The sequence below is a fragment of the Sander vitreus genome, chromosome 3 (genome assembly GCF_031162955.1).
Source record: "Sander vitreus isolate 19-12246 chromosome 3, sanVit1, whole genome shotgun sequence".
NCBI classification, from domain to species: domain Eukaryota; kingdom Metazoa; phylum Chordata; class Actinopteri; order Perciformes; family Percidae; genus Sander; species Sander vitreus.
Window position 1 is genome coordinate 870,408 of NC_135857.1, and position 27,055 is coordinate 897,462.

A 27,055-nucleotide genomic window follows, 5' to 3' on the forward strand; every position below is an offset into this window, starting at 1 on the left:
TAACAACTGCTCTGTTGATGTTGGTTTGGCTAATGAATGCATCTGTAATCATTTGTTTGTTAACAAAACTTTAAACAAAATGTTTGCATTCAATGTCTGAACATTCAAATATGTTCTTATTAAAAAGAAAATATGGGAACCAAAGAAATTGAAAACATGATAGTGAGGTAAAGTCAGTTTACACACACATTAACAACTGCAGTGTGAGCAAATATAACCCTTGTTTGATCATCTTTATACATCACATATATCTTTATTTGACATAAGTTACTTCACTGGTATAATGAAATAAATGGATGACCCACTGACTCTACAGACTTCTTGACAAAAATATTGTTAACCCTATACTGTGCATAACATGACCATCAATATTTTCTTATGTACAATCATGAAGCTGTTGTTGCTGTAGAGAAGTAGCAATAGGTAAATGTCTGATTATGATGTCTTTACAGTAGCAATCAGAGATTTTGAATAAAGTATTGTTGTTGTATGGTTCTGCATAGGTGCAGTAGTTATGACATACCACATGACATCACAACTACCAGTGGTGGAAAGTAATTTCTAAAAAAATGTAATTAAGAACTGTAAATACAATTTTTGAGGTAGGCCTACTTGTACTTGACTTGAGTATTACCACCTAGTTCACAACCATTCAGAGGCAAATATTGCACTTTTTACTCCACTAAATTTGATAACTTTAGTCACTAGTTACTTGACAGAATCAGATTATGTAGAATATTATCAACAACTACACTGTGAAGTATTATTATTGTTGAAGATAGATGACATATTTTGATTGATGAATTCACAAACTACCTATACCCAGCAGTAGGCCTACATGAAGTTATTAAAACTAGCTCCACCTTTACCAGCTTCAAGAGGTGTAAACAATTAATGCACCAATGGTTATAATTATAATTATTATTATAATAATTAAATAATATCTTGAAAATGGCCATTCTGCATAATAAGTACTTTTACTTTTGATTCTTGTATTTTGATGTGAATACTTTTGTAATTGTCTAAGTAACCCTAACAAAGTAAGCTTTTTCATTTCATTTATTCACTGTGGTATTGCAACGTTTTTAAGATGTGAGTAGGCCTATCTCTTTCACCACTGTGCATTGTAGTAGTTCAATAAAGTTAAAGTGCTATATCAATTTCACATTATTAGAATATTAATGACAATGCATTCATGTGTAGTAACATTTTACTCTGTAGCTGGTAGAGCTGAGGCTATTACCGGTATTACACAGTTATGACAATCTTTAAAAACGCGTTATATCTGAATGCTTATTCCACCACTGACAACTACACATGGAGAGAAACAAGACCTGGGTTATTTGAACACTCCAATGCATTTTGCGCTATGTAGGGACATGCCAGATGAGCAGACAAACATGGCTAACCCGGGCTAACCACAAGATGATGTTGCCGTTTGACCCACGAGAGGGCGACAGTGTTCAGTCTTTGACAGCTTCACAGCCGCGGAACCTTTGCTCAGTGACGACGAACAACATTTTACTGTGGCGGACCAACATGGCCGCGCTGCGGAGGGTGACAACCTGTTTCCGTCTCCTCAGGTAGGTGTTTTATTGTGTTAGATAACGGTATGCAGGTAAAGTTTGTAATTTAATGTATACACAAATTACTAAACTAACCGACCCTTAAGAAATGACATGCTGTTGTGGCCTTAAAAGAGGGAAAATGAGAATGTTTTGCTTCATAGCAGTGTTGGCAACAACAACCGGAAGTAGAATACACGTTAAACATGTTTTTCATTGCTTAAATGTATTCATTAATTAGCTTGTTTTCTTATACAGAAGTAACTCGATAAAGAAGAGAAAATGACCGCAATGTTAAACTAGCTTTAGCTTTGGTCGCTAGTCAGAGATATAAGATATATATATATATAATAGCCATAAATAGCCTATACGTGACGTATATCGGGGCATGGCTGTTTGAAACTGAACCTGGTTTTGTTTTGTTCAGGAGTTCGGCTCGTGTCCTGTTCAGCAGCAGAAAACCTGCAGTCCACAAAGCGGGCAAATGGACAAATGTTGTGTATCCAGGTATAGCGTCTTTAACTGTGGGCTATGGGCTGTGTGCTGTACCTTTCAGACAGGTGAGTCTGTCACCACACCAGAGATAAAGGCATAGGAAATAACAGCAGCCATCTACAGTATATAACATACAACATCCACGTATCTTGTGTATTTGTCTCTCAGGTTGAAAACCTCTCTCATGACTCTCTGATCAGACGAGCAGCCTCTCTGGTTACAGACAGTTCAAGCTCTTTTCTCTCTCAGACCACTTTGGCTCTCATAGATGCCATCATGGAGTACTCAAAAGTAAGTTTTGATCTTGTGGTCAACATTTCTTTACACAGTGTGATTTGATGATACTGATCTGCACCAGGCAGAAAAAATGGAGAATATAAATAATGTTTTGTTATATACTGTATGTAAATATAAATATTATGTATGGAACAGGAGTTGGATGAGTGAGCTGAGGATGAAGGTTTGAAATGAACCAGGGATAAAAGTGGAGCAGGTCGGGGTCAAGGTTTGCATGATGTAATGTGTAGAGAAGCCAATGGCAATGTCTACAGATCTGTTTACAAACGGTAGTGGGTTTTGTTAAGTATGGCTATAAACCTTACAAGGTTAGTTGATCCAAATCACACAAAAACATACCTTTTTTTCCCCACTTACCTTAGTGAAAGACATACAAAGACATATCTGTGACTTCTGCTGTTACTCCAATACAACAGAGGTGAATGGCATTTTATTTGTGGCAATAATAGTTTGAAAAGTGTCCACACAAGACATAATCCTCTGTGCTACTCTGCCTCCCTAGTTAGATTTTTAAAGTCTGGGTAAAGCAAAAATAAATGTGTTCTGATTTTGTCACACCGCAGTAAAATCAGCCAGCCAAATCTTTAGGATAAAAAAAAATTGCCACGTATACAAAATCATAAAAAAAAGAAGCTGTATTCTCTGCTCTGAGGCGCTTGGGGCGTGTCGCTGAAGGCACTGAGCCGAAGAATGAGTCGCTGCACATCGACAGATTCTGGTTAGCAGCTTACTCAGTAGCACTCACAGTCTATGGTAGCACAGCAGCGCCCCCCCCTTCACAGCTGTGCGCAGTAACTGCTTGCGGGCCGGATAGCTGATTCAAGCTGCAAGACTGAAAGATACATTAGTGACGGCTAATTTTCTTGTGTCCATAATGATTGTGGCATTACCGGAACACATATTTATTAGACTAAAAGAGCAATCGTAGCTCACCCAGCTTGAACAAAACGACACTGATGCTATGCGCTCTAACGTCGGTAGTAACGCCGTTTTCATGTAGTAGGGGAGTGGTTATGTAAAGGATAACTCCAGTGTGTCATCGAGCCACGATTTCAGGCCCGCCCAAACTAACATGGACACAGAAATGGTGAAAAGGTGTTTTAACAGTCTAACTCCACAATTCAGTACTACACAGTTAACAGTCTTTTCACAAAGTATTTCTTAACATGTAGAATTTGTAGATTCTGATCCGGACTTTAAATGTAAACTGTATATGTCCTTCCTCTGTTTGCTAACAGTCTGTGCACACACTCATTGCCCTCCAAAGGCGATATTTGGATTCACTAGGAAAACTGACTCCAGCAGAAGAGGATACAATCTGGCAGGTGATCATTGGCCAGCGTTCAGAGGTCAGTTTGTGTTGTCCACTTTGCTGAAAAGTACTTTAAAACAAACCTGAGCATAGCATTCAGTTTTTCTGTTAATTTATTAATTGACGCACCATAAATATGACATCAGACTTGCAAACTCTACACAACAAACAGTTGTAGATCTGTTTGAGTCGGAATGTATCATTCTCTCTGTCCTGACAGGTTAGTGACAAACGAGATGAATGCATGCGTTTTGAGTTGAACTGGGTCAACGCCGTCAAGCTGTGTGAAACGGCAGCCGAGGCAGCATACATCTCAGGTGTGTAAAAGACAATGTCTGAGTGGTTATATGGCCGTGTGAACGAATGGTTGGGTTGTCATGAAGTGTTGAGGCAGGTTTTCTTAGGGCTTTTGTTATGATAAATAAAAGTGTTAAGCTGTGAATCATCTTCTCAAAGCTTTGTACGTTGTTGTCTGTGCCTGTTCCTATTCAGCTGCTGTCAATGTTACACTTTGGACAGCGTATGGATCATTTGCTGTCACTCAGCAGGCCGTAGTGTAAAACAAAATGGTGATGATGGACAGGAGTGTCTTCTTAATGACCACACCTAATGTCTGAACTTAAGCTGTTGTGATGTCAACCTTTGAACTTTGTTCAACTGTGTGTGTGTGTGTGTGTGTGTGTGTGTGTGTGTGTGTGTGTGTGTGTGTGTGTGTGTGTGTGTGTGTGTGTGTGTGTGTGTGTGTGTGTGTGTGTGTGTGTGTGTGTGTCCAGGAGCTGAACATGCATCCATCACAGTGAGGACAAACATTCAGGTGGCCCAGTCGCAGGTGGAGGAAGCCCAGAAACTGTCGGTAGATGCAGATGCGAAGTTGGCCGAGACTAAAGTAATGGAGGTTGAAAGGGTGTCCCAATATGTTGCCTCCTTAGAGAAGAGTGATGAAGACGAGGTGCCTGAGGCTTATTTAAGAGAAGACTGAAACAAATATCCTGAGTTTTAGAAAACAAGAAAACATAAAAAAGTTTATTTGCTTTCAAAGTAAATATCTTTTAATCATTCTTACAATGTCTTCTCTCTTTTTAGTCTTTTACATGTTTGGCTGTGACTCGTTATTTGGATCGTGCTCAAATGTGCTTACATCTGCACATAATCGGCAATATAAAAAAAATAATGTTGAATAATGACTATCAACTGCTTCTGCAGTATAGAGGATTAAGTTTTCGATCCACTATTGTATTGTGACTCGACCAGCATCTGATTTTTGTTGTTATATTTTGTCAAAATTCATTGTAATAAAAACAAGACAGTAATAAAACTGTTTATTTGGTTCTTCACTTAATACACTAGCATCAGAAAATAAAACGTTTAATTTCATGTTTACTAGATGAATATTGTGTGTACCGAAGTGACTAGTGGATAAGATTCAGTATTGTGTTGCAAGGTCTGGTTTTTGTAACATTGTGTTGATCCAAATGACTGAAAAACATTTGACCAGCGCTAGAAATGGAGGGAAAACAATGTGACCACTTCACATGGGAGCCGAAGAAAGAGAGCCGTTTTAAACCAGTATTTGCCAGATTTTTTTTCTGACTTAATTATTGGTTTGATACATACAGTATGTTACACATGAGCGGTGTCTGTGCAATTGTCCCCTGCTAAAGGGACCAGAAGCCACTTTGTAAACACTGTAAAACCTACAGACGCCACACAATTGGCTGACTAACACTGTTTTTGTGAAATTCAACCAATCAGCTGGTGTTACTACATTTTTTACATGTTACTCAGAAGTAATTTTGTATGACTATTCCATCCACTGAAATTTCAATTTGCAAATTAAGGAATTTCCCACTGATTCCCACTCGCGTACCTCTGAGAACATATATAAGGTTGCTTTACTTGTTATTTGCATCTCTCTTTTTCACTCAACAACTCTTCCTTCTCTGCAAATTAGCCATGTCCTTACTCTCCTGTAGAGCTTTTAGGCCACCTCCTGTCATCACTTCATCTACAGCATCACCTCTTTCCACACTTTATCAGAACAGAAAACAAACCGCTCTACCTCTGGTCAAAGAACTGGTTGACACAAAACAGGAGAATCATTTCATATTTGGATAGTTTTGTTTCCAGCACACAAGTTACAAAATGATTTAGGCTGAGGTGTGGGCAGCTGGTCAAACATGTAAAGGAGTTAAATGCAGACTGACGTTATTTGCATGTTTACAGGACTTCACAGTCTTTAAGCGTTCAAACTAATTCTTAAAACAGTAGTCAGGTGCCCGTATGTACAGTGAAACAAGACGTAAACCCCTCCTTTTATTCCAGCAGATGGCGATCTAAATCCATTTTCTATCTTTCATTACAGTGGGATGCACTGCGTTTGCAGGTTCATTCCTAGTCAGTTGAAATGTATTTATTGGTGTCACTATTTACTTACTTTTTTATGATAGATATTAATAGATATGATCTATTTTATTTGGTGATTAATGATTGTGATAAACCCCATATTGTTAGGACCCTTCATGTGAATATACTGCATACCCTGTTGCAAATACTAACATTTGTACATTTGTATGTCCTTTATACAGTATATGTATGTGTCGTGTCTCTAAACCAGCATGTGCACATACAGTACAGAATGATTGTGCATGCATTTTAACCAGTTTGAACCCTCAACACGTCTTCTTTTCCCACTGTTGTTCTTGCCTCCACAGTATATTATATACTGAAGAAAGTTAAACCAGGCCTACACTTAAAGAATATACACCTAACCTGCAAGTCTATTACCAGATCTACTCATTAAAGCCTTATCCTTCTGTAATCTGAATAAGCTCTGTAACGGGTTCGCTATCTTAATGGTCTCCACCTATGCCTTCCAAAGGTCGGTGTGTACTGCAGAGGGTCATTTCAGAGGGAGCTCATTATGTTGGAGACCTATGTGGAGCTGCAAACACAAGTGTGTAGCGTCAGCACTGAGGTGACCTCTCTCTGCTTTAGATGGTCAAGCCTTGGCAGGGGATGGGACCATGAGAATGGCTACAGAAGAGGCGGTGTGGGTGGGAGCTGTTGAGGTGTGCAACGACTGGCTCACCAATGTGACTAGTGAGGAATGTTGTGTTTAACAATGGCTGTTTTCACAGACTGTAAAACCAAATGTCCCAGACCGTCTGTGTGGATGTGCACCTACTGGTCACAGGGGGGGAAGGGGTGCCAGTGTAGCCTTGCCTTTCTGCCTGCAAGAAAATGTAAAAGAGCTTACTATGAAGTATTTTTGCAGCATAAAACCTCAATGAGGTAACTAATTACAAAGGTCATGGGCCTTAAATGCCCATAAACTATTTAGTGCTGCTGCAGGGGGTTTGAGCATTTATGCAGCATAAATTATGCCAATGGTGTGAAATAACCCTTACTGAAACTATTTTACCCAAATTGGTGATATCATTAACACATTCAATGTTTTGTGGAAGGAAAATGAGATGTGATTTATCATCTCATAAATGTGCATGCCTCCTCACTGCTCTGACTTTACTGTTCCAATGCAAAGTGGCCCAGGAGGGGAGATTGATTGGTGAAAAGGGCAGCACTTTCACCTAGGGATTTATAGCTCTTTGAGGATATAAATAAACCACCAGAAGGAATAAAGGCAGGGGGTACAGTGTGGTGACATATCATGGGTCATGCTTTAATCACAGTGATGCTGAGCCGTAGCACTGGGAGACAGAGCTGGTTAAATTTTGCAGGAGATGGAGACTCCATGGAGAGTTCACGTCCCCTGATGAGGACTCTAATACAGGCTATGAAGATGTCACAGCAAAGTGAAATGGGAAGCTCGACATGCGGGAATCACAACTGAGATGAGCATTTTTGCTTATCTCCAGTGAATAAATACGATGTCCGCCTAAAACTGCTGAGTGAGCATGTTTATCAGTTCAAGCTTCAGTGCATGATAATAACACCGTGCTGCACACAACGCCAGATTCCTGAATGCGTAAAAGCTGTAATTATCTCAAAGAAAAGAACAATGCAAAGAGAGGAGTGCTTCATTACCACTTTGTTTTAGGACAGAGTATTCAGTGTGCACACTTTTCTTTTCCGAAATGGGAATCAGTGAAACACTTTCGTTGCATGTGACTGCTTTGTCCTTCAGTAGCTGATCTCCTGGGGTTTATATTAACTTTCATATTCACTTCCACGAATACTTTTGTCTCCAAAATACGTGCCTCAGCAATCCCTGATTATCATCATCCGGTTGTAGGTTTATTCATTTTAACTTTTAGCTGAACTATTTCTGTAGAATTAGGCCTGGTTAGTGATAAAAAATTGTTTTTCTTTTGTGGCAGCTTATTTTAGTTAAAGTTGACAGTCCTAAAAATCTTTTATTATATAAAAGAGAGATATATATATATATTTCCACAGAATGAATGTGTAATGTACTGAATATAGTTAATAATAATAATAAAAATAAGATTAGGTTATGTAAACCTGTGTTATCCATATTTTCACTGATTGATTGAATCTGCTACAGGAGTCTGAAAGCCCTTAGAAATGTGTTAACATTTATATCAGCTTACATTTTATAACCTGCATATGAAAAGTGAATCTATAAATAGGCTGGGCCTGGTGGTTAGAGAGACTAATGTGCAGGTCCAGTTGCAGGTCTGATCGCCACAACGCCCACTGGATGTGCCAAGACCAGACGAAGGTTCAGTGTCTCCTTGATGAAGACAATGAACCTTTACCTGTTCAGTCACTACTGTGAAGAAGATAGTCATTCTTAAAAAGAAAAACGGTGATTTAGACAAGTAATGGTTTCATTGCAGTTTAGTGTGCATGTTTTCACAAGTGGGCTCCCGGAACAAGGGGATTCCCCACTGATCCACACAAAATTCCACTTTTATTTCATTATTTTTAGGAGAGTGAATATGCATAAAGATCACTATTTTATAATGCCATGTAAATATGAAGCAGTTATCCGCTTATGTTCTATCCAGGGTCAGATTAACCCTCTAGGACCCACTGACAACCCCCCCCCTCTCCCAACCCTGTTACTCCCACTTTCTATAAACTGTGTAGGCAAACTTAGAAATTAGTAATTCTGTTTATGTAACTTGATTAAGCACATTTAAGCAACATGCATAATGTAAGTGCAGTATAAAATAACGCTATAAAGACCGTTAAACTAGGTTTTAACTCAGGGCCCCTCTACAAGGATGGGCCCCAAAATGATAACAAAGCCAGTGTCAACTTAGTGGCCTTATCATGGCAGTTTTGTTGTGCTTAAGTGTTGCAAACCATATTACTGAACAAATGTTCAATTAATGAAATTACCTAAAACTAATCGCATGTGGTGAACCTGGAGCCTTTGGGCCCCCCTGAGGTTTTGGGGCCTCAGGGCAGCTGCTCACATTGTCCAGCTGGTAATCCAGCCTGGGTCCTATCCAACAACTGAAGTCCTCTCTAATTTAATAGGTAAGTAAGTAAATAAGTAACCAATGTCAATCTATTTAATCAATCTTTGATGTGAGAATGTTTGAGACTCCCTCTGCTACTACTGCCCTACTGTTACTACAACAAACACAACTACTGTACTACTACTACTAATTTGACATAGCATATGATGAAGCATGTTTTAAAGATTCTCAACACACAAATGCATCATTATTAAAAGGGTTAAAATTCTAATATGAAATTATATAGTTGTGCATTGGGTTTTATTTTTAAAGTATATTTTCCTAATAATAACATCTATAAGTAATGTGTTGAATGCAGGATATTTAGGCTACTTTACTATACTACAGTAGTGAAAGAAGCCACAACTAATTATATCACCACTCATATGTGTCCAGTGTTAAAGCAGAACAAATCAATGATTGGGACCGTGTGCGTGCGTGCGTGCGTGCGTCTGTTGTCCTGCAGAAGTGGTACAGCCCACGCGGATCGGTCGCTATGGAGAGCAGCTCCCCAGGAGCGCGAGCCAGCCAGACAGAGCAGCGACGAGCGAGGAGCGAGTAGGACGGATCAGAGAGTGCCGAAGCGCACAAACAGACAGGAATCATGGAGAAGAGGACTTTGCCATCTAACGGACTGCAACTGTTAACAACACTTCTCACCTTTTACGGACTTTCTTGTGAGTTAACGGTTTCTTTGTCATTTTGCCAGTGCTACTTTTGAGGCCATTGAAAGAAGTTGCAGTGGAGCTGCTCTGAGACTCTAACGTTAGCTACAATCGCCAATTCAAAACCGGCTAACGTTAGTCCTCGTTGTGTTTTGGTTCAAAGCCTGCTAGCTTTATTTAAGCTAACGGTTCGTGTGTGTGGATCCTACATTACGTCGTCGGTAGGAAAGTAAGTTAGCTACTGGCGTCAGTCAGAGTTAGCTATATAAACCTCGCTTGTCTTTCACATTTGAATACAACTTCGTTAACGTTACTAAAATAGTTTACGTTAACTTATACCCCACACAGCAACTGCTAATTACACACAGCTAGCAATTAACGTTAGATTTCCATTCCTACTGACTCCATTAGGGACAGGCGATAACTTTATAGCACTGATTTGGTGGTAACGTTAACTACACGCACATTTTCTAGCCAACATTACTTCCAGTGTGTCACATCACGACTTAACTAGCTAATTTACATGACTCAGGGTTTGTGGGGGAAGAAGTTTCTCTCCAACTCAGATATAAACTAATTGAGGAGCAGCATTGATTCGTGGTGTACAAAAATAGAAACGAAATGGAGTATTGTGGGTGTAAGCAAAGATGAGCTCCATTGTGAAAAGTGTGCCAAGGAGTGGTTGGATATAGATGGGGGGGATAAACGTTATGTGATACAGGAGAGGAGAGGCAGCGCAGACCTCTCCGCTTTGGGCGTGAAGGGTGGCAGGGGAAATGAAGACATATTTCAAGGAAGGCACTGCAGTCACAGAGTCTCTGGAAGTATTGACCTGCAGTTGGGCTGCATGCCAGACACAGCCCCTTCCAGTCTCGATACTGTCCCAAGTAGTGCAGCTGGAGAGCTTTGCTGTATCCCAGTCCTGAGCTGGTACTGCAATGCCATGCAATGACAGGCCTGCTAAGACAAAAGAAGGGACAAACATTGAAGGATGCTAAAGTAAATACTGCCCAAGAATGCACCATTTGTTTTTTCCTGAATGCAAGGGCAGTAAAGGTGTCTTTATTTTATGTTGATCGACTGATTAGATAAACTAATCTTTGCAGACCTGCAAAGATTAGTTTATCTAATCAGTCGATCAACATAAATGTACTGAATTTTTGAGGCTGACACTGATACCAGTAGGCTATTTGATAATGACACGGGCAAATATTAAACACATCACATAATATAACCAAACAATTTTGATAAGCATCAATAAAAATAGTTTTTTAATTAATTGTGATCAATACATACTGACTGGTACATTTTACAGTTAACAACTAACTGATTAGTGCTTATTTTTGTGGACAAACTACGTAATGAAGACACTGTTTCCAAATAACCTCAAACATATCTATGGCAATTCTGTACTGCAATTTCTTGTCAACGTCAGCAGACATCATATAGTAATACAGTCATGTGAAAAGATTAGGACACCCATGCTAAAATTGATCTTAATGCCTTAATTAAAAAAATGAGGAAAAATCCAACCTTTAAGGACACCAATTTTGTTTGTGAATGAATAATGTATCATAAATAAATAAATGTTCTTCCTTAAAATACAGGGGGCATAAGTCAGTACACCCCTATGTTAAATTCCCATAGAGGCAGGCAGACTATTTTGAAAGGCCAGTTATCTCATGGATCAGGATACTATGCATCCTGATAAAGTTCTTGGCCTTTGGAATTAAAATAGCATCATCACATCCCCTTCACCATACCTAGAGATTGGCATGGGGTACTTTCCATAAAATCATCTCTCAATGCAAATCAAACCAGCTGTTAGGCTAACTGACATGAAACCATGCCAGTCTCTAGGTATGGTGAAGGGGATGTGATGATGTGGGGGGGCTATTTTAATTCCAAAGGCCAAGGGAACTTTATCAGGATGCATAGTATCCTGGATCCATGAAATAACTGGCCTTTCAAAATAAAAGTCTGCCTGCCTCTATGGGAATTTAACATAGGGGTGTACTTACTTGCCCCCTGTATTTTAAGGAAGAACATTTATTTATTTACGATACATTATTCATTCACAAACAAAATTGGTGTCCTTTTAAAGGTTGGATTTTTCCTTGTTTTTTTTAATTAAGGCATTAAGATCAATTTCCAAAAGATGATTTTTTTATTCCTCTTTTTAGTCAACTTTAGCATGGGTGTCCTATTTTTTTCACATGACTGTATATATCTGAGATAAGATAATAGTGGCTGATATATTGGCCTAGCAGATGCATCGGTCAAGCTCCAGTATGTGTGTCTCTACGGCTGCCACCAGTGTCATCTGTCAAAACACACACACACACACACTTGCAACACATACTTTTACAGAGTCCTTTTCATACCAAACTTTTTCTGTCTTTACCCACAAAACACTGGTTCATAAATCAACACAGGGAACTGATAAGCAACGCACTGTTGCAAACTAAGCTTAGCCTCCAAACAGTGCTGTTTGGTACCATGTGTCTGCTGATTTTCAGTTCAACTACTCACCTTGACAGCCAAACAAGCTGATTATTAACACAGAGGACAAACTAGCCAGTGAAGGTTAGTTTTGGTGTCGTGTTTGGAAGAGAAAGGTGTGCTGGTTGTTGACGCTCAATGACATATGGTTGGAGCCCATGTGGCCCAGGCCTACTGTTGGGTGTTCAGTGCAGCACAAGTATGCAGGGGGACTTGGTGTTAAAAACCTTCCTTGACTGTGCAATTTTCTGATTCCCTGTAGACGGGGCTGTGAGGAGGGGATTCATTCAAGGCGTGGCGACAGGCGGTGAGGTCTGTAATTGAAGACCATAGTTTTGTGGTTTTTTTCTCTTGGGGCTACATGATTCATAATCTAAATAAATAATGTTGTAATGGAGCCACCTAAATTACAGACTCAAAACAGAAATAGATTTGAAAAAGCAGTGCACTGACAGAGCACATTTGTTACTCCTAGAGGTGAACGTGCTTCAGTGGTTATTAATTGAACACAATATGTAGCCAAGAAAGTAGTTTTGTCATTGAAAATATAAATCAAATAGCTACAACTTTGTCACCAAAGGGCAGATCAGGTCAAAACATGTTTTTGGGACCTTTTTGTTTGTGGAAGGTGGATAACTTATTGTAGGGCTGGGCAATATATCGATATAGTAATATGAGACTGGATATCGTCTTAGATTTTGGATATCGTGATATGACATAAGTGTTGTCTTTTACTGGTTTTAAAGGCTGCATTACAGTAAAGTGATGTACTTTTCTGAACTTACCAGACTGATCTAGCTGTTCTGTTATTTGCCTTTTCCCCACTTAGACATTATGTCCACCTTACTAATGATTATTTATCTAAAAAAAGTGTGAAGATATTTTGTTAAAGCACCAAATGTCGACCCTAGAATATCGCCGCAATATCGATATCGACGTATTTGGTCAAGAATATCGTGATATCTGATTTTCTCCATATCGCCCAGCCCTAACTTAATGTAATTTTCACATTAACATTACATTTTTGTTATAGATGTAAAGATATATTTACCTGCCAACCTTTCTGGCTTCTCTGGAAAATTACATTTTATCACACTAAGAAATCTTGTCTGTCACAGTGAATTTTAGGGCTGCACGATATTTAGTTTCATCGTCTACATCGCGATGTGCGCATGCGCGATAGTCACATTGCAGGACGTTGCGATGTTGACGCTACAACTTCTTTGCTGCTTGATTAAAAAGTAAACTTTCACCGTTCTCCTTTTCCATGATTGTTACCGGCCGACCCTTCCCCTTTAAAACAGGTGGTCATGTGACGTAACGTTAGTCCGACGGGGGGGGAAGTGAGGCTCTCCGTGTGTAGAAAAGTACCGTAAGAGGCAGCTGCCGCTGACACAGTGATACACATGCTTTTCCATGGGTAGTGAAGCTCCAGTAGTCAGTGTTTTATGTTCGCTGCAAAGACAAACTAAATCACCTGATTAATGCAACGTAATCACGACATATCCCGGCCATTTTTCACCACAGAAAGCTGCTACCAGCCAGGCTAAAGCTAACATAGTTAGCCTAAAGAAACAAGGCGTCTGTCCCAACTAACGTTATGGTTCGGAGCCGCGACGCTGGAAACGTAACACTAATCTAATTTATCAACAACCAAAGCAGGCCTCGCTAGTCGACCACAACCTGAAATTTAGAGGAAGCAACATGCATGCATTATTAATATTCACTTTAGCCTGGATTGATATTCTATGAATACAATGGTGTCATGTCAGTCAACCAGTGTATTTCTTCCTAATGTCCCTCTCCTAAATCTCGTCAGAAGAGTCATCACAGCCTTACTTGCTTTGGTTTTTGTAAAGCATTAAAGTTCAACAAAGACTGGTTCACATAAGAACATTTCCTTTTTCATTTTTATTTTCTATGTAGATGCTCTCTCCTACAAAATCACCCCAGTAGTTGAGAATGATTTAGTATTTCTAAATAGGGCTATTTATGTCCTTGTAAAAAATGTGTCTTTTTTTCATATCGCAATATATATTGCAGGGAAAAAAAATATCGCAATGTACGTTTTTTCCAATATCGTGCAGGCCGAGTGAATTTTACTCGATTCACTTGATACTTTTACCATTTTTCAAACAATGATTGGTTTAAGCAAGCAAGTTCAGGCATGACTTAGTAAAGTAGACCAACTCGTGGTCCACTGACTAAATATGCCTGCAGATGCCAACATTTCACTGTTGTCTGGTGTTTATTATCCACACTAGTTACTTTATATTGAAATTATATACAAGAAAAAGGGGCTTTAAAGTAAGTTTAAGCATTTGGATTTGGATTCTCTGGATCTGTGGGTAGCAGCTGTAGCATTCATCTGATCCTCTCATTTGATCTTAAATCTCAGCTGTGAAGCAGCAGACTGAAAACTCCCAATCACATTAAATGCATGCAGTGTTTTCTTTTTGAAGGAAGGCCATCAGCAGATGAGTGTGCTGCTTTATTGTGGGACATGGAGGCAGTGTGTGTGTGGGGTTTAGGGAGCAGGCTGTGGCCACCAGCTTCTGTTGACTCCACCCTTTGCTTCCTCTTCCCCCGACAGATGTGACTGACTGTCAGAGGCTTTGTATGGCAAGCTGTTCCCTGGTGGTCCATCAGTAAATTCAGAGCTTTAACCCCCAGTTTTAGCTTATCCCTGGACTTGTCTGAAACCAGGATAAATAAAAAGACACTGCAGTCAATTGTTGATTACTTTCAGCACACTGCCCTCACAAGTCTATTCATCACTGCCTGCACTAACCTGTTCTAACCTGAATTATCCTAACTAAAGATTCTGTATGATACTCTATTAAAGGGGATCTGAAGATTGCACCAATTTCCATTCATTCCAATTAAAGTTACTTACTTACTCAACACATCACATCTTTCTTCTTCCTTGTTTGCTACCGTGTCTAGCGGCCCACTGCATATGCGCAATATTGAAGTGAAGATTTTACAAATATTAAGCCTTCATGGTTTAAAAATCTAGCCTGACAAGCCAGACCCACATCCAGATGTTGGGTCTGGGAACTCACCATTGGTAGGGCTCAATCCAAGGGGCGGGATAAATGGTTGTCTTTCAAATTCCCTCTGCATGCAATAGGATAGCGCTACAACTAGGGCCCTATGAAATCCGTTTTATTTATTTTTTCAAATTCCGTTTTATTTTTTTCAAATTCCGTGTTTTCGCATTTATTTTTAGCCCTTTCGGATTTTTCGGATTTGCTTGTTTTCACTTCTAAGCAGTATTGACCTTTTAAAAACTCTCTGCTTGCAATGTTTAACAAGAAACAGACATATCCTCTTCATTTTCTCAAGCGGTATGTCAGCTTCAGCGCACACTGCAACAAAATCTTCCACAAACTCGCGCCTTGCATCTATTGATTTTGTCGTTGCCTCCATGGTAACCTGGAGGGATTTGCCCGCTGTGGATTTAGCTTTGTTCTTGAGATGAACTTTTGATTTCAAATGGTCGTTACATGTGTGTTTGCGGGTCCAGTCAACCGTATGTTGACAAAACAGTTGTAGTCCAGACTCATAGTAATCGTTGGGGTATTGTTCAGCCCGGTATTTAGCAGTCAATTGAGAGTTTATTAATTTTTTCGCCACCGTTGGCTTATCAGAAGCCACTCGCTTCGACATTTTTTTTCCCACGCAACAAACTCAACGTGAGGACGTATGGTTACTAGGCAACATGTTTAACAATGCCATTTGGCCACGGTTTAGGTAGAGACCTTTCTCCGCTTGTTGTTTTAAACAAAAAAATGAGAAGGAAATATAATATAATAACAAAATATATGCAAATTCCGTGCGATTCCGCGTGTATAAGAGTTCTGTTTTCATGTGTCAATTCCGTAATTCCGTCCGCGTTTTCCGCATCACGGAAATCATAGGGCCCTATACAACCAACCAGAGCAATGCTAGTTGATAGATTAAACTTTTGCCGTATCTGGTCGCCAAAACTCCGAACACATCTTCCTTTTTTAAGAATGTCTTCAGTGCTTAACTCCAAGTTGCGGCCAAAGCCGATTCCAAAGACCGCTGTTCGCCAGCAGCAGCAGCCATCTTCTTTGTTTTCAAGTAGCAGGGAATTCACGCAGAACTGTCACAACTCTGCCGTCATTATGTTATGCCCGCCCACCGACTCTATACACGATGTGATTGGCCTGACCAGAATTTGGTTTTTCCAGCTCGCAAGCCAACAGAGAGTTGCTAGACTGACCCTGGCTTACAAATCCACAATACAAATAGTTAGAATTGACCATATTTACAGTTTGAGGTGTAAACAGTTTTACATGGTTATGGAATTTTTCTTAACCCAGGCATTTTAAATCTGCCTCGAGGAATAAGGCTGGCAATAATATGTATTTTTCTTATTGTCAACAAATCCCATGAAAAAACAAAACCAACAATGAATGGAAGGCCAAGGCATGATATGGCTTATTCTTCCATTGTTGTCCAAAAAATAGTAAAAACGCATCAATGTACCACACCACTGCACTGGGTGATATGAACCTACATTACCATGAACATGGCCTCTGGAGGTTATTTTGAGTCAATCCCACATACACAATGCTGCATAAATACTAGCTAGCTTACCAAATATGAGGTTATAGTCACCAACAAATGCACTGCACATTTAGTCTTGTTTGAGGAACGTTTGCTAACAACTACAGTGCCCAACTTTTTTAGGAAATGTCTTTCTTTTCTTTTTTTTGTAACTCAGTTTTTAAAGATTTGCACCTTCTGTAGGAATGAATGGGCTTGGGGATGGGTGCCAGAGACAAGGTCTAGAAGTTGCAAAGCGTTGAGGGGCGGAATAACACTTTGTTGAATTTGGTCTTTCTGTGGGATTTAATGATAATGACACAAATATAGAATCACACTAGCCTCAACCTTTAACCCAACCGTCTGGTTTCATGAGCCAAGCACAGTGCTTATGCTGGAATTCATTATTTTGTGTCTACTTCCTCCCCAGGCCAACATTGGGAGTTACCAGTCATTAGGACCACAGTGCATGGGTAATTAGCCATTCAAAATTGGGAGGAAAAGGAGCAGCATGCAAAAAATACATTGCAAATGCTAATATTAGGGATGCTATTTTCACTGTGTGTTAGCTAGTATGTCTTGTCTACTGACTAAATCTTGGATAGACAGGAATTGACTGTTCCAATTACTGAGTCATAGGAAACTACGTGGTTAAAAATGGCTTCCAGAGATTTCCGTGGTTAATTACCTACTGTGAATGAACACAGGGAAACCTTTTTAAACCCTTTTTTTGCCTGCTGTTTTCAGGAGTCTGGGTTTTTCCCCGAGGTTAGGGTCACGTGGATACACTGTGGATTCACAGTCCATATTAAAGAGGTATACATGCAGGATGTCCACAGTCAGCAGTTGAATCTCCCAGGAGGGGAGCGCTGGGGTTATGGGAAACAGGTGTGGCTGCTTTTCACCACTCACTCTTATTTGTTTCACTCATTCAGCTGTCAGGTGGTTATGATGTTTGGGATGAGCACACAGTCAGTTGTATACACTGACACACCCCCTACCACCCAAGTGGGAGATTATTAACACCCACCAGTCAAATACTGGGAGGTGCTGCTGACTGTAGCAAGTAAGCTATCAGTACAGTAGTGTTGTCCTACACAACCGGAACATACATTATACTGTAGCTAATGGAAGAAATCTCTTGTTTTTCCGCTAATGTTTTCGGCACACTTGCAGCTTGGATCCCTCAGTATTACACTCACCTTTTGTACATTCTATTTCTTAGGTCTGTAGCACCTTGTTTATCTAGTGTCCAACCTGTGATATATGTTAAGAATGAAAATAGACATTTGATCCAAGATATCTGGACAATTTCAGCAAAGTCAGTCAACCAACTGTTTTAATTCTCCCCCTACAAATTTAATCTAGTCTTCACCATCTGTCTTATCAACAAATCTCTGATCTATGATATACAACTGAATTTGAGTGTATGAAAGTGGAAACACAGAAAATATTAGACTTAATCACAGGTCTAAAACCACAAGTGAGCAGGACATGTTCACTGCATGCAGTATTTACAATAATGGAGTTGCTGATGAGTCACAGTCCAAAACTGTTTCTTGTAGTACTGAGGGTACAGTTTGAACTTTACTGCTTTTCAGCCGGGAACATCGCATCATTTGAAGCAGACAAAATTAATCGGAAATGACACTGATGAGTTTTTACTATTTTTTCAGAACTTTAGTGTAACTTTTCTAGGTTTCAGCATCCACCCTCTCCCCTCATTGTGTGTGAGATAACATTAGAAACAGAAACCGAGGGAAAGAAAGACATGTCCCCTGACTCAGAGTTCCCTGATTTTGGCTTGCTGTGCAGCCCTGGTCCTTGATGCAGATATATTGCTGTAATGGCTTGAACAGGATTTTGCACAACTGTATCCCTGCTGGTATTCAGCCAAATTATTGTGTATTCCCCTGCCATCCCTGCTACACCCCTGTAGTTTGCATTATTCTGCTTTAGTTGCTGATGCTCTCTTCATTTTCAAATAGACTGTAAAGCTGAATATATTTCCCCTCTTGCTGTAACAAAGAATACCACATGTTAATACTACATGTTTAGTACTGATGAAGGAACATGTACTGTCTTTTTCAACAGCTAAGCTGCTCTGTCACACAAGTGTAGAGTCAACGATTACTGTTGCAATGTGGTTGCTATTTTTTGCCTGTACTTGGATTGTGAAAAGGATCATAACAAAACAAGTGGCCAGTTCTAATTAGGGCTTAAAAACAATGTTAGAATAGAGTATCAGATATTGCATGGATTAAATTTCATTTTAAAGAGGAAGGCATCACAATTTAAAGGTTTACAACCCAGAGCTGTTAGACCGAGAATAAATGGGGTACTACTGCCTTTATGTACTCAAAATATTTGTCTTTTACATCCAAGTGAGGTTCATATTATGGGAACACTATGTCAAACCAGACATGTAACCGGAGTCCCACAAAAAATACACTTGGGTGTTGTCTTACTGATTTTTGTTGATTCTCTATGGACTTAACAGTGTGGGAGGGAGGTGTGTAGTACATTGCAAAGAAGGGTGTTGACGATATTCCCCTTCGATTGAAGTTTAGACTTAAGTTGTACAGGATTTAGGGCAATAAAACATCATCAAAAACATAATTGACAGAGCAGTTGGCTAAACATTTTGCATTGGCATGTTGTCAAATACATGTATTTGTGTTTTTATGGGAAATCACTATAGATGTGAACAGTCAGCTGTGATTTTATTTTAATCCCAAACTGACCTAGGCACCTAATCTCCTTGTTCTCACTGTTCAAAGTGGGTGGTAATTGTAAATCATGAGAAGCGTTTTAATTTCTTGCAGAAACAAGGTGAGAGTATGTGCCGGGAAAATTGGCGGGGGGGGGTTGTTGCGGGAAAATGAACTGCCTCTGACCAGGATAATGCTGCTGAAATGCCACACTGACCAAACTACTGTTTTTTTTTTATTGACCATTGGTACACACAGTACAGAGGCAGATTTTTGTCGGACTGCTTTACTTCCTCCCTTGTTGTGAAGTGGGGGTTGCTGACATGCACTGTGCTGATTGCATTGAAGAAAGTCCAAAGCAGCTTCCTCTATTTCTATACTGTACATTTGTTCATTTCTATAGACTTTATTGATGGAGCGAGCTGCATCCAAAAGTGGCAAAGTTTGGGACACCAAAAAACATGAATACACAAAACCCTAATAGGTGAAATAGCTAAGGGAACACAGACTAGTTTAAAGACTACCTTTATATAACAAAACATCTTATCTCCCTACTAACACTCCAGTCCTACTAGCATTTTTTAACAACTGAACTGGCACAAGATTAAGTAACATACTAACAAAAATAAGGATTTGTCATGCTCTCTCTTTACTCCTTTGTCTATTTAATAAATGGGCTAATACAATTATGTAGCCTATTAAACACACTACAGCAAATAATGCCATACAACTTTAGAGAGAAAAAAGAAGTGATGCATGCTGGGCAGATCTAGCACTCAAAACAAAGCCTGACCATTTTTCTTGTATCAATAAAAAATGGTCATAGCACATTTTTAACTTAAGATTGTTGGCTTTTAGTCTGTCATGCATCAATAGCAATGTATTGTTCACCACCGGTATTCTTAGCTCTATCTCTGTACATATTGCAAATCAATGCACATTTTTTACATAATACTAGTCCAGTGTGTGCAGCCTACATGTGTCAGTCACTGACATCATGTAGATCCCTTCAAATAAAGGGTTGCTGGCAGAAATAGGCGTCATAGTGGACAATGATGGGAATAATTTTAAAGAAAACAGTCTTATTCCCTCTGGGGTCTCTGGCATGTGGGAAACTATGTTTCCATTATGTTAGATCAGCCTAATGAAAGTACAGTAGCCCATTTAGACCCAGTGAAGGGCAGTGGAGTCTGTGATTAGTATAGAACCCATTCGCTCTCTCAGCAAAGCTCCACCCTTACAAGAGCCTGATCTCATTCTGTCCTAATGAATGAAAATTGTGTCTGGTTTTATACGTTTTTTTTTGTTTTTCAAAGGACAGTGACATGTTAATGTGTTAAAAACAACATGTCTAAAACCAATGCATGATTCTTGAATGAAAGGCTCTCACGTCTAAGCTGTCCTTTTGCGTGTCAGTATGGTTCATTGCTGGGTTTACACTTGAGCATTGTTAAGGAGACTGCTATGAGGAAAAGGATATTTCTCTTCTTTTTTCACAATGTTTGGGAGCACAGCTGTGTGCGACATGATTGTGGTGTCCTTGCAGTGGGGATTGCAGCCTACAAATGTAACTGCAGTGAGTCAACGTTGAGGAAATGCCAGTTTGGATTATAAGGTCAACATACAATTTATTTTTTTACTATCACAGAGGTTGTGTAGATTGGACCTGGAATTATCCTTGGTAGCTTGTCTATGCTGTCTTTGTTTGGCTTGATGGTAGATTTCAGTGGATGCTGTGAATAATTTACTAAAATCACAACAGATACTGGACCAACCATATAACGGCACTGTTCTGAAAGTATGAAGGCTTCCGTTGTCTTTGCATGATGTCTGGCTAATTGTTTTATGTAGCAAATGTCTAAACATCTATTCATGGCTGTCAGCTTCTGAAGCAAGATAATGTTTTTTTGAGAACACTCAGCTAAAAGAGGACCGGAGCAGTAAGGATGTATTTGATGAGCAAGCAGACCCTGACATAAACAACATTTCTACCCCGGTGCAACTTTCAACACTACTGTGCTGTGATGGTACAATGCAGGGCAGTCTCTATTAGCGTTAACGTGTCAGGGACAGAGATCTTATACACTTAACCTCTAATTGAGAGACTCCCATTGTAGCTTATATCCTTATTAAGAAAACCTCCAAAATTAAGTTTCCTTTTCACACAGCAGCTTGGTAAAGGCCTTCCCTTGCTTTCTGTGACCATCTGTGATTTTTCAAATTGTCTTTTCTTCTCCAAAGTTTTGTCATTTGTCATTTTCTACTTGCATGGAAAAAAATAGCATTGCTGCCCATCTCTGGGTCCATAGCACTGTGTTCACATACTGAAATGCGTCAAACCCCCACATCAAACTAACAAATCCCACACAATATGGCTGGACGCTGTAGGAGTGTTTGTGTTGCCTTGGTACACAGTGGCAGGCATTGTCCTTCACAAGTTCTACAGCATAGCTGTAGTCGACTCTGATGAGAGGTTGTAACCTATCCTAGCACTTCGTATGTCAACACTATTGATCTTTTTTCTTTTAAGCATGGATCTTTAATCAAATGCGACCTGGATGAGAAGGAAACAGAAGTCCACATTGCTATGGGGGAGCAATGAGAAAAGGGTTTTGAAGTGGACAGTGACATGTGAAAGAGTCCCGCCCGCCCCTTTTTAAAGGCCTGTCAGCCTGTGTTTGTTTCCACCATGAATTAGCCCACTGAAAAAGCCTCACGCCCTCACACGATATAATACTAGGAAGGAAGGGGGTATATTAGAGCTGGTGTAACTAATGTTTTCTTCACACTGCACAAATATTTCTTACGATAAAGACATGCTATAAAACAGGCAATACGCCACTTTGGCCTATCCTGTCTCTAACTGATTGAGACAAAGTTATAGGCCTCACAAAAATAAAGCAAAGGTCTGGGGGCCTGTGTTAGCAAAATAGACATTGTCTGTTTGTTCTTCCTGGTCACTCCTAGAGTAACAATACCAAGCAATTGACTGCACACTGACTATTGACTTCTTTGAGTTGCCAGTGTTTAAAGGCACAGACAACTTTTAGAAAAAATGCAGGCCCAGTGGATGATGTATTGATGAAGCGCTATCGCAAATTCCCAACTGTTACAATTTTTTGTTCATTTTCTACACATGGCTTACCTACGGCTGTTGCTACAAAGTTTCTCCTTGTCCACTTAGAGATTGGGTCTGGAACAGGTGCTGTTGTGGGCATTAGCCCACTGAGACATTATTTAATAATTGTTATATGAATATATCTAATAATCATATATCCATCCATATTCATAGATTGTTTTGTGTGAGGTTGGCAGAGTTTGCCAATGCAGTTTTCAAATGAATGTCAATGAACATTTTTTAAATGTGGCCTTGAGAATCAGATGGAAGTTTAATAGTCAGCTAATGTTGCCATTGGCTTCTACTAGACTAAGGGACTTTAATGCTTTGAATGAGTATGAATTACTGCACTCATTAAACAGTAATGAAACACTGCCCTTCAGCCAGTGTTCACCTCCCACACACACTTGAAAATTACTGAAGCAGGAAAGCGGGTGAGAACTATGGTAGGTCTGGTGCACCCCAGGTTGCTTGCTGACACCTTGGAGAGTAGAATGACAGGAGTAGCCATCCACCTTCCATCAGTTAATAAGGGGCACTTTTTGTCCACTTTCACTAAAAACAGCTATTTGAGGTTTTATCTTCATTGCTGGCATTTATGTCAAACTTAAACAGTATTCAATTACTCTTTACAGGATAACTATTTGATAGGGTCGATGCGATTACACAATAACACAGTTTCTATACCAAGCCTTAAACTGATGTGCTGCTCAGAGAGTTTATAGCTATTGCTAATTTAAACTTTTGTCCCTAGTTTAGCTTTTACATTGTACATTTTGTCATACATTTTCTACTTGCATGGAAAAAAAACATTGCTGGGTCCATAACACTGTGTTCACATACTGAAATACCTCAAACCCTTGCAACAAACAATAACAAATCCCACACAACAAGGCAGGATGCTTTTTGCCACAGAAAGGAGCAAAGGCGCCGTATTTCCGCCTCAGTATCCCGAGATTCCGGAAGCAAAAGAGGCGTGCATCGTTAATCAACCACCCAAACCCAACCCGTCCCACAAACCACCAACTGTTTGCATTATAGTAGCACATTTGTCAGTAGAGAGAAGGACCGAGAGAAAGAGAGAGGGAAGGTGGACTATTGCATGCAGTGTTTCTCTAAGTTATTAATAACTTATTAAGTCACTTTTTGGGCATCCTGTGGTTGTGCTCGCGCAACTCTACTGTGTGTAGTTCCGCCCTGCCGGTGTCCCTTTACACATACTTCAGTACGGCTCTGTGACTACCTTCACTGCCGGCTTAAAGGCGCAACAACTCTGTCCCCCCCCCCATTCCGTCTTCGTAACTTTCACACAGACGGCGAGGCGGATTGAAGGCACAACAGTCCCACCTTGAACAGGCTGTGTAAAAGGGGCTCAGGAGTTCGAAGCATGCCAAGCCCAACCCAGGCTCACGTTGTGCATGCATTACTCCGTCATCAATAACCCCATGACCTGAATACTGCTCCTGAAGTCAGATGACAGGGATCTCATGTAGACACTCTCAACTCTGTACAAATCAACCATCCTGTCTTTGTAGTGCATACTATAAATGTGTGACTTGGTGGTCTGAACCACTCTGTCAAACTGTCATGTACTAATATCAGCTTGTAAAAAGGATTGACCCAGCCTACTGTAGTTACATTTTTATGTCCTCCCATGGCTCACACTGTAGTATATGTCTTTACTTCTGCCCGTTTCACTTATGTATTTTCTCCCAATAACTGCCCCATTTCTTTCTTTGTGTCCTTATTCATTCTCGCCTCACTGTATTTATTTCTGAATGCTGAGATCTCAGTTTCCTCTCGCTTTAGTCCTAAACCACACTCCCTACTGCACAGATCTCATGTCTGCATTCTTCTCCTGTGAGGTCTTCAGATCAGTCTCATGAGTGCTGTTTGACATGATAATCTATGCATGGAGTTTGTCTACATGAACATGACACATTGTCTATTTTGTTGCTGCATGTGAATGTTTTCTGGCCTTGTATCCCTCCTCTCTATCTAGCCAGGAGACAGCCTCCTCCTTTGGGGAGGTCAGGGCTGAAGCTAGGTCAGGTCTGGGTAGGTGGAGTTCTTGGCTAATCAAGTGGCTGACGTGGAATGTTTGAGCCGGTTGCCAGGCAAAGAGGAAGGTTTTGATTTAACATTGCGTCTTTAGAGCAGCTTGTCGCAATTACTGATGTCAGCAGGGAAAGAAACAAATATGAAACATTTCTTCAAAGGGCAAGCATATCCTTCCCATGAGTTCATTCTTTCCTCGGGTTTCTCAAGGAAAAAGGGGGCAAAAGTGCAGTCTTTTTCTCTTTTTAATGCCAGGGTTCATCCTGTTCTCTGGTGCAGGGTGTCACACTTTGAGTTGACTAAATGGGTTGCAAAGTATCAAAACAGTGACACAGCATAAAGATAGATGTTTGTCCTATTAAAATTATTAACCTCATTTGTTTACTGGATAGGAAGATGGATAACCAGTAGTGAAGCTAGTGACAGTCCTGAGCTGTGCCTCCACTCTGCAGCAGTACACCTATATCCCTGATAAAACAGCATGACTGCTTTGTTTAATGCACTGCTTACATTTCATTTGCCTGCAGTACTTTAGATAATATTTCACGGAGCTCTAGTTTGCGAGCTCTGGTTGTGTTCCTCATGGTCTCAGCAAGCAGTGCCAAGTTTCCCCACTCTCCTCCTGGCTGTAGGTATCCCATGCAGAGGCCATCTGTCTCTCCTCCCATAATGGTAAGGGTGGAGTCCTCTTTAAGCACTTCCCCCCCTTTCTCTCCCTCCTTTCCTACTTACTCCCAAATGCTTACTGTAAAACAAACAACATAGCATGGATGGAGTCTAGTTTCTCTGTATGCTTTGACAGGCCTGAAAGCTGACACACTGAGATAGACAAACTATGTCCGGTAGCAGTTGGAGTGTTGTGTCAGGTAGCTGCAGTATGTAGAGCACGTTAGGGTGAAGCCTGGTCTGAGACACGTGTCTGCATGCATCACCACAATGTCACGCATGCCAAGCATGTTAGTTTACCACTCAGACAACCAGTGCTGCAGGATAATTTTTTTAATCAGCATGACATCTATATTCTTGTACCAGTTAAAGATATTTATATTTGCAAATGTATCTCACTGTCAAGCTTTTATCATGGCAGTATACTTTTAATATATTTTTCCAAGCAAAACAACCTGAGTAGCACTAGTAGGGTGACAACAAACAGCTGTCGTGTCAGCTCAGATGACTGTGGTGTGCAGAATGCAAAAGCCACATGGCTCTGACCCTGATTCTCCCCCACACCAGTGCAGAGGACTCTGGCAGATGCAATGCAAACACAGGGTAACACAAGCACTGCTAAGCACATTATAGTATATAATGTATTGTGTGGGGAAAAAAAGCTGTATATGGAACCCTAAATTATCTTGGAGAAATGGAATAATAATCCAAAAGTGACTTTCCCATATGTCTTTCCAAGTGAACGACAAATAAGGCAGGCTGAGTTATATTAAGTACTTTAGTTTAACAGGTTAAATACAGTGCAGGACTGTGCTAGATCAGCAGAGAAAAAAAACAAACCGGAAAGCCCAAGTATTATAGCACAGCATGAAACTTCACAACACAATGCAACATGCATTTAGGACTCAGCAGCCATTTAAACAAAATGCCTGACTCTTACACACACATGGGATGAGACACACATTTGGAAGAGAGAAAGTGTGTGTGCGTGTGTGTGTGTGTGTCCACTGAAATTACAGGGGACGTAATGGAGCACGGGGAGCCTCAGCCTCCTTTGGCTATATTCCTCACAAACCAAGATAGCATTGCTGTGGCTTACCACTCACATTCATGCCAAAGACTCAAAATACCAGCCAGTGGACCCACTTTTATAAGCTTTACTCCATACACATCCGAGACTACGTACGATGTGGAAATTTATGGCTCCCAAATATAGCTTACTCCGACTGCAACCGTGTCAAGAAAACTGAGACGCACTGTTTGAATATTTTGAATGAAATGAAGTTTTTACATTTTATCTGTAAAACAAACCTTTTGAAAAGGTTTTATGTGGATCTACTCCACAATTCACTTTTGAATTTGTATAGCCTTTTGAAAATGTTTAAGCGTACATGGTTCTCTATCAATGACTCATTTGTGTGATTATGCTCACAGTCTTGGATGGATTTTGTTTTCCCATTCAGGGCTGTAGCCTTAACCTGTAATTAAGGATTTATTTCAGGTTAGGTTTGCAAGATGCTGCATTCATTCCCACTAAGTTGGTTGTTTTTGTTTTCTTTTGCTCCAAGCTCATCTATCAACTGTGACATGCAGATGTCTGTACAGCTTGCACATCATGAACACCGAATCACACTCCTCAGT

General features: G+C 40.1%; 2 protein-coding genes across 2 annotated transcripts in view; both read left to right on the top strand.

Annotated features, from left to right (window-relative positions):
* The first annotated feature begins 1,524 nt into the window (after window positions 1–1,524).
* On the top strand, window positions 1,525–4,984 carry LOC144514523 (diablo IAP-binding mitochondrial protein-like). Its single transcript, XM_078245574.1, has 6 exons — window positions 1,525–1,583; window positions 1,993–2,125; window positions 2,229–2,351; window positions 3,596–3,706; window positions 3,890–3,986; window positions 4,443–4,984. The coding sequence occupies exons 1-6, from the start codon at window positions 1,540–1,542 to the stop codon at window positions 4,646–4,648; spliced, it is 714 nt and encodes a 237-aa protein (XP_078101700.1). The 5' UTR covers window positions 1,525–1,539; the 3' UTR covers window positions 4,649–4,984.
* A 4,600-nt stretch (window positions 4,985–9,584) lies between these two features.
* nectin3a (nectin cell adhesion molecule 3a) overlaps window positions 9,585–27,055 on the top strand; it is a 38,161-nt gene continuing 20,690 nt past the window's right edge. The window contains exon 1 of the mRNA XM_078245580.1: window positions 9,585–9,793. Coding sequence (XP_078101706.1) covers window positions 9,721–9,793 — 73 coding nt within the window. The 5' untranslated portion in view covers window positions 9,585–9,720. The remainder of the gene's footprint in view (window positions 9,794–27,055) is intronic.

What these genes read in the sequence shown, in the direction of transcription:
- LOC144514523 (XM_078245574.1), top strand. Translation starts at nt 1,540, where the DNA reads ATGGCCGCGCTGCGGAGGGTGACAACCTGTTTCCGTCTCCTCAG. An exon ending in GTGCTGTACCTTTCAGACAG is followed by an intron (nt 2,126 to 2,228) that starts GTGAGTCTGTCA and finishes TTTGTCTCTCAG; the next exon opens with GTTGAAAACCTCTCTCATGA. An exon ending in CGAGGCAGCATACATCTCAG is followed by an intron (nt 3,987 to 4,442) that starts GTGTGTAAAAGA and finishes GTGTGTGTCCAG; the next exon opens with GAGCTGAACATGCATCCATC.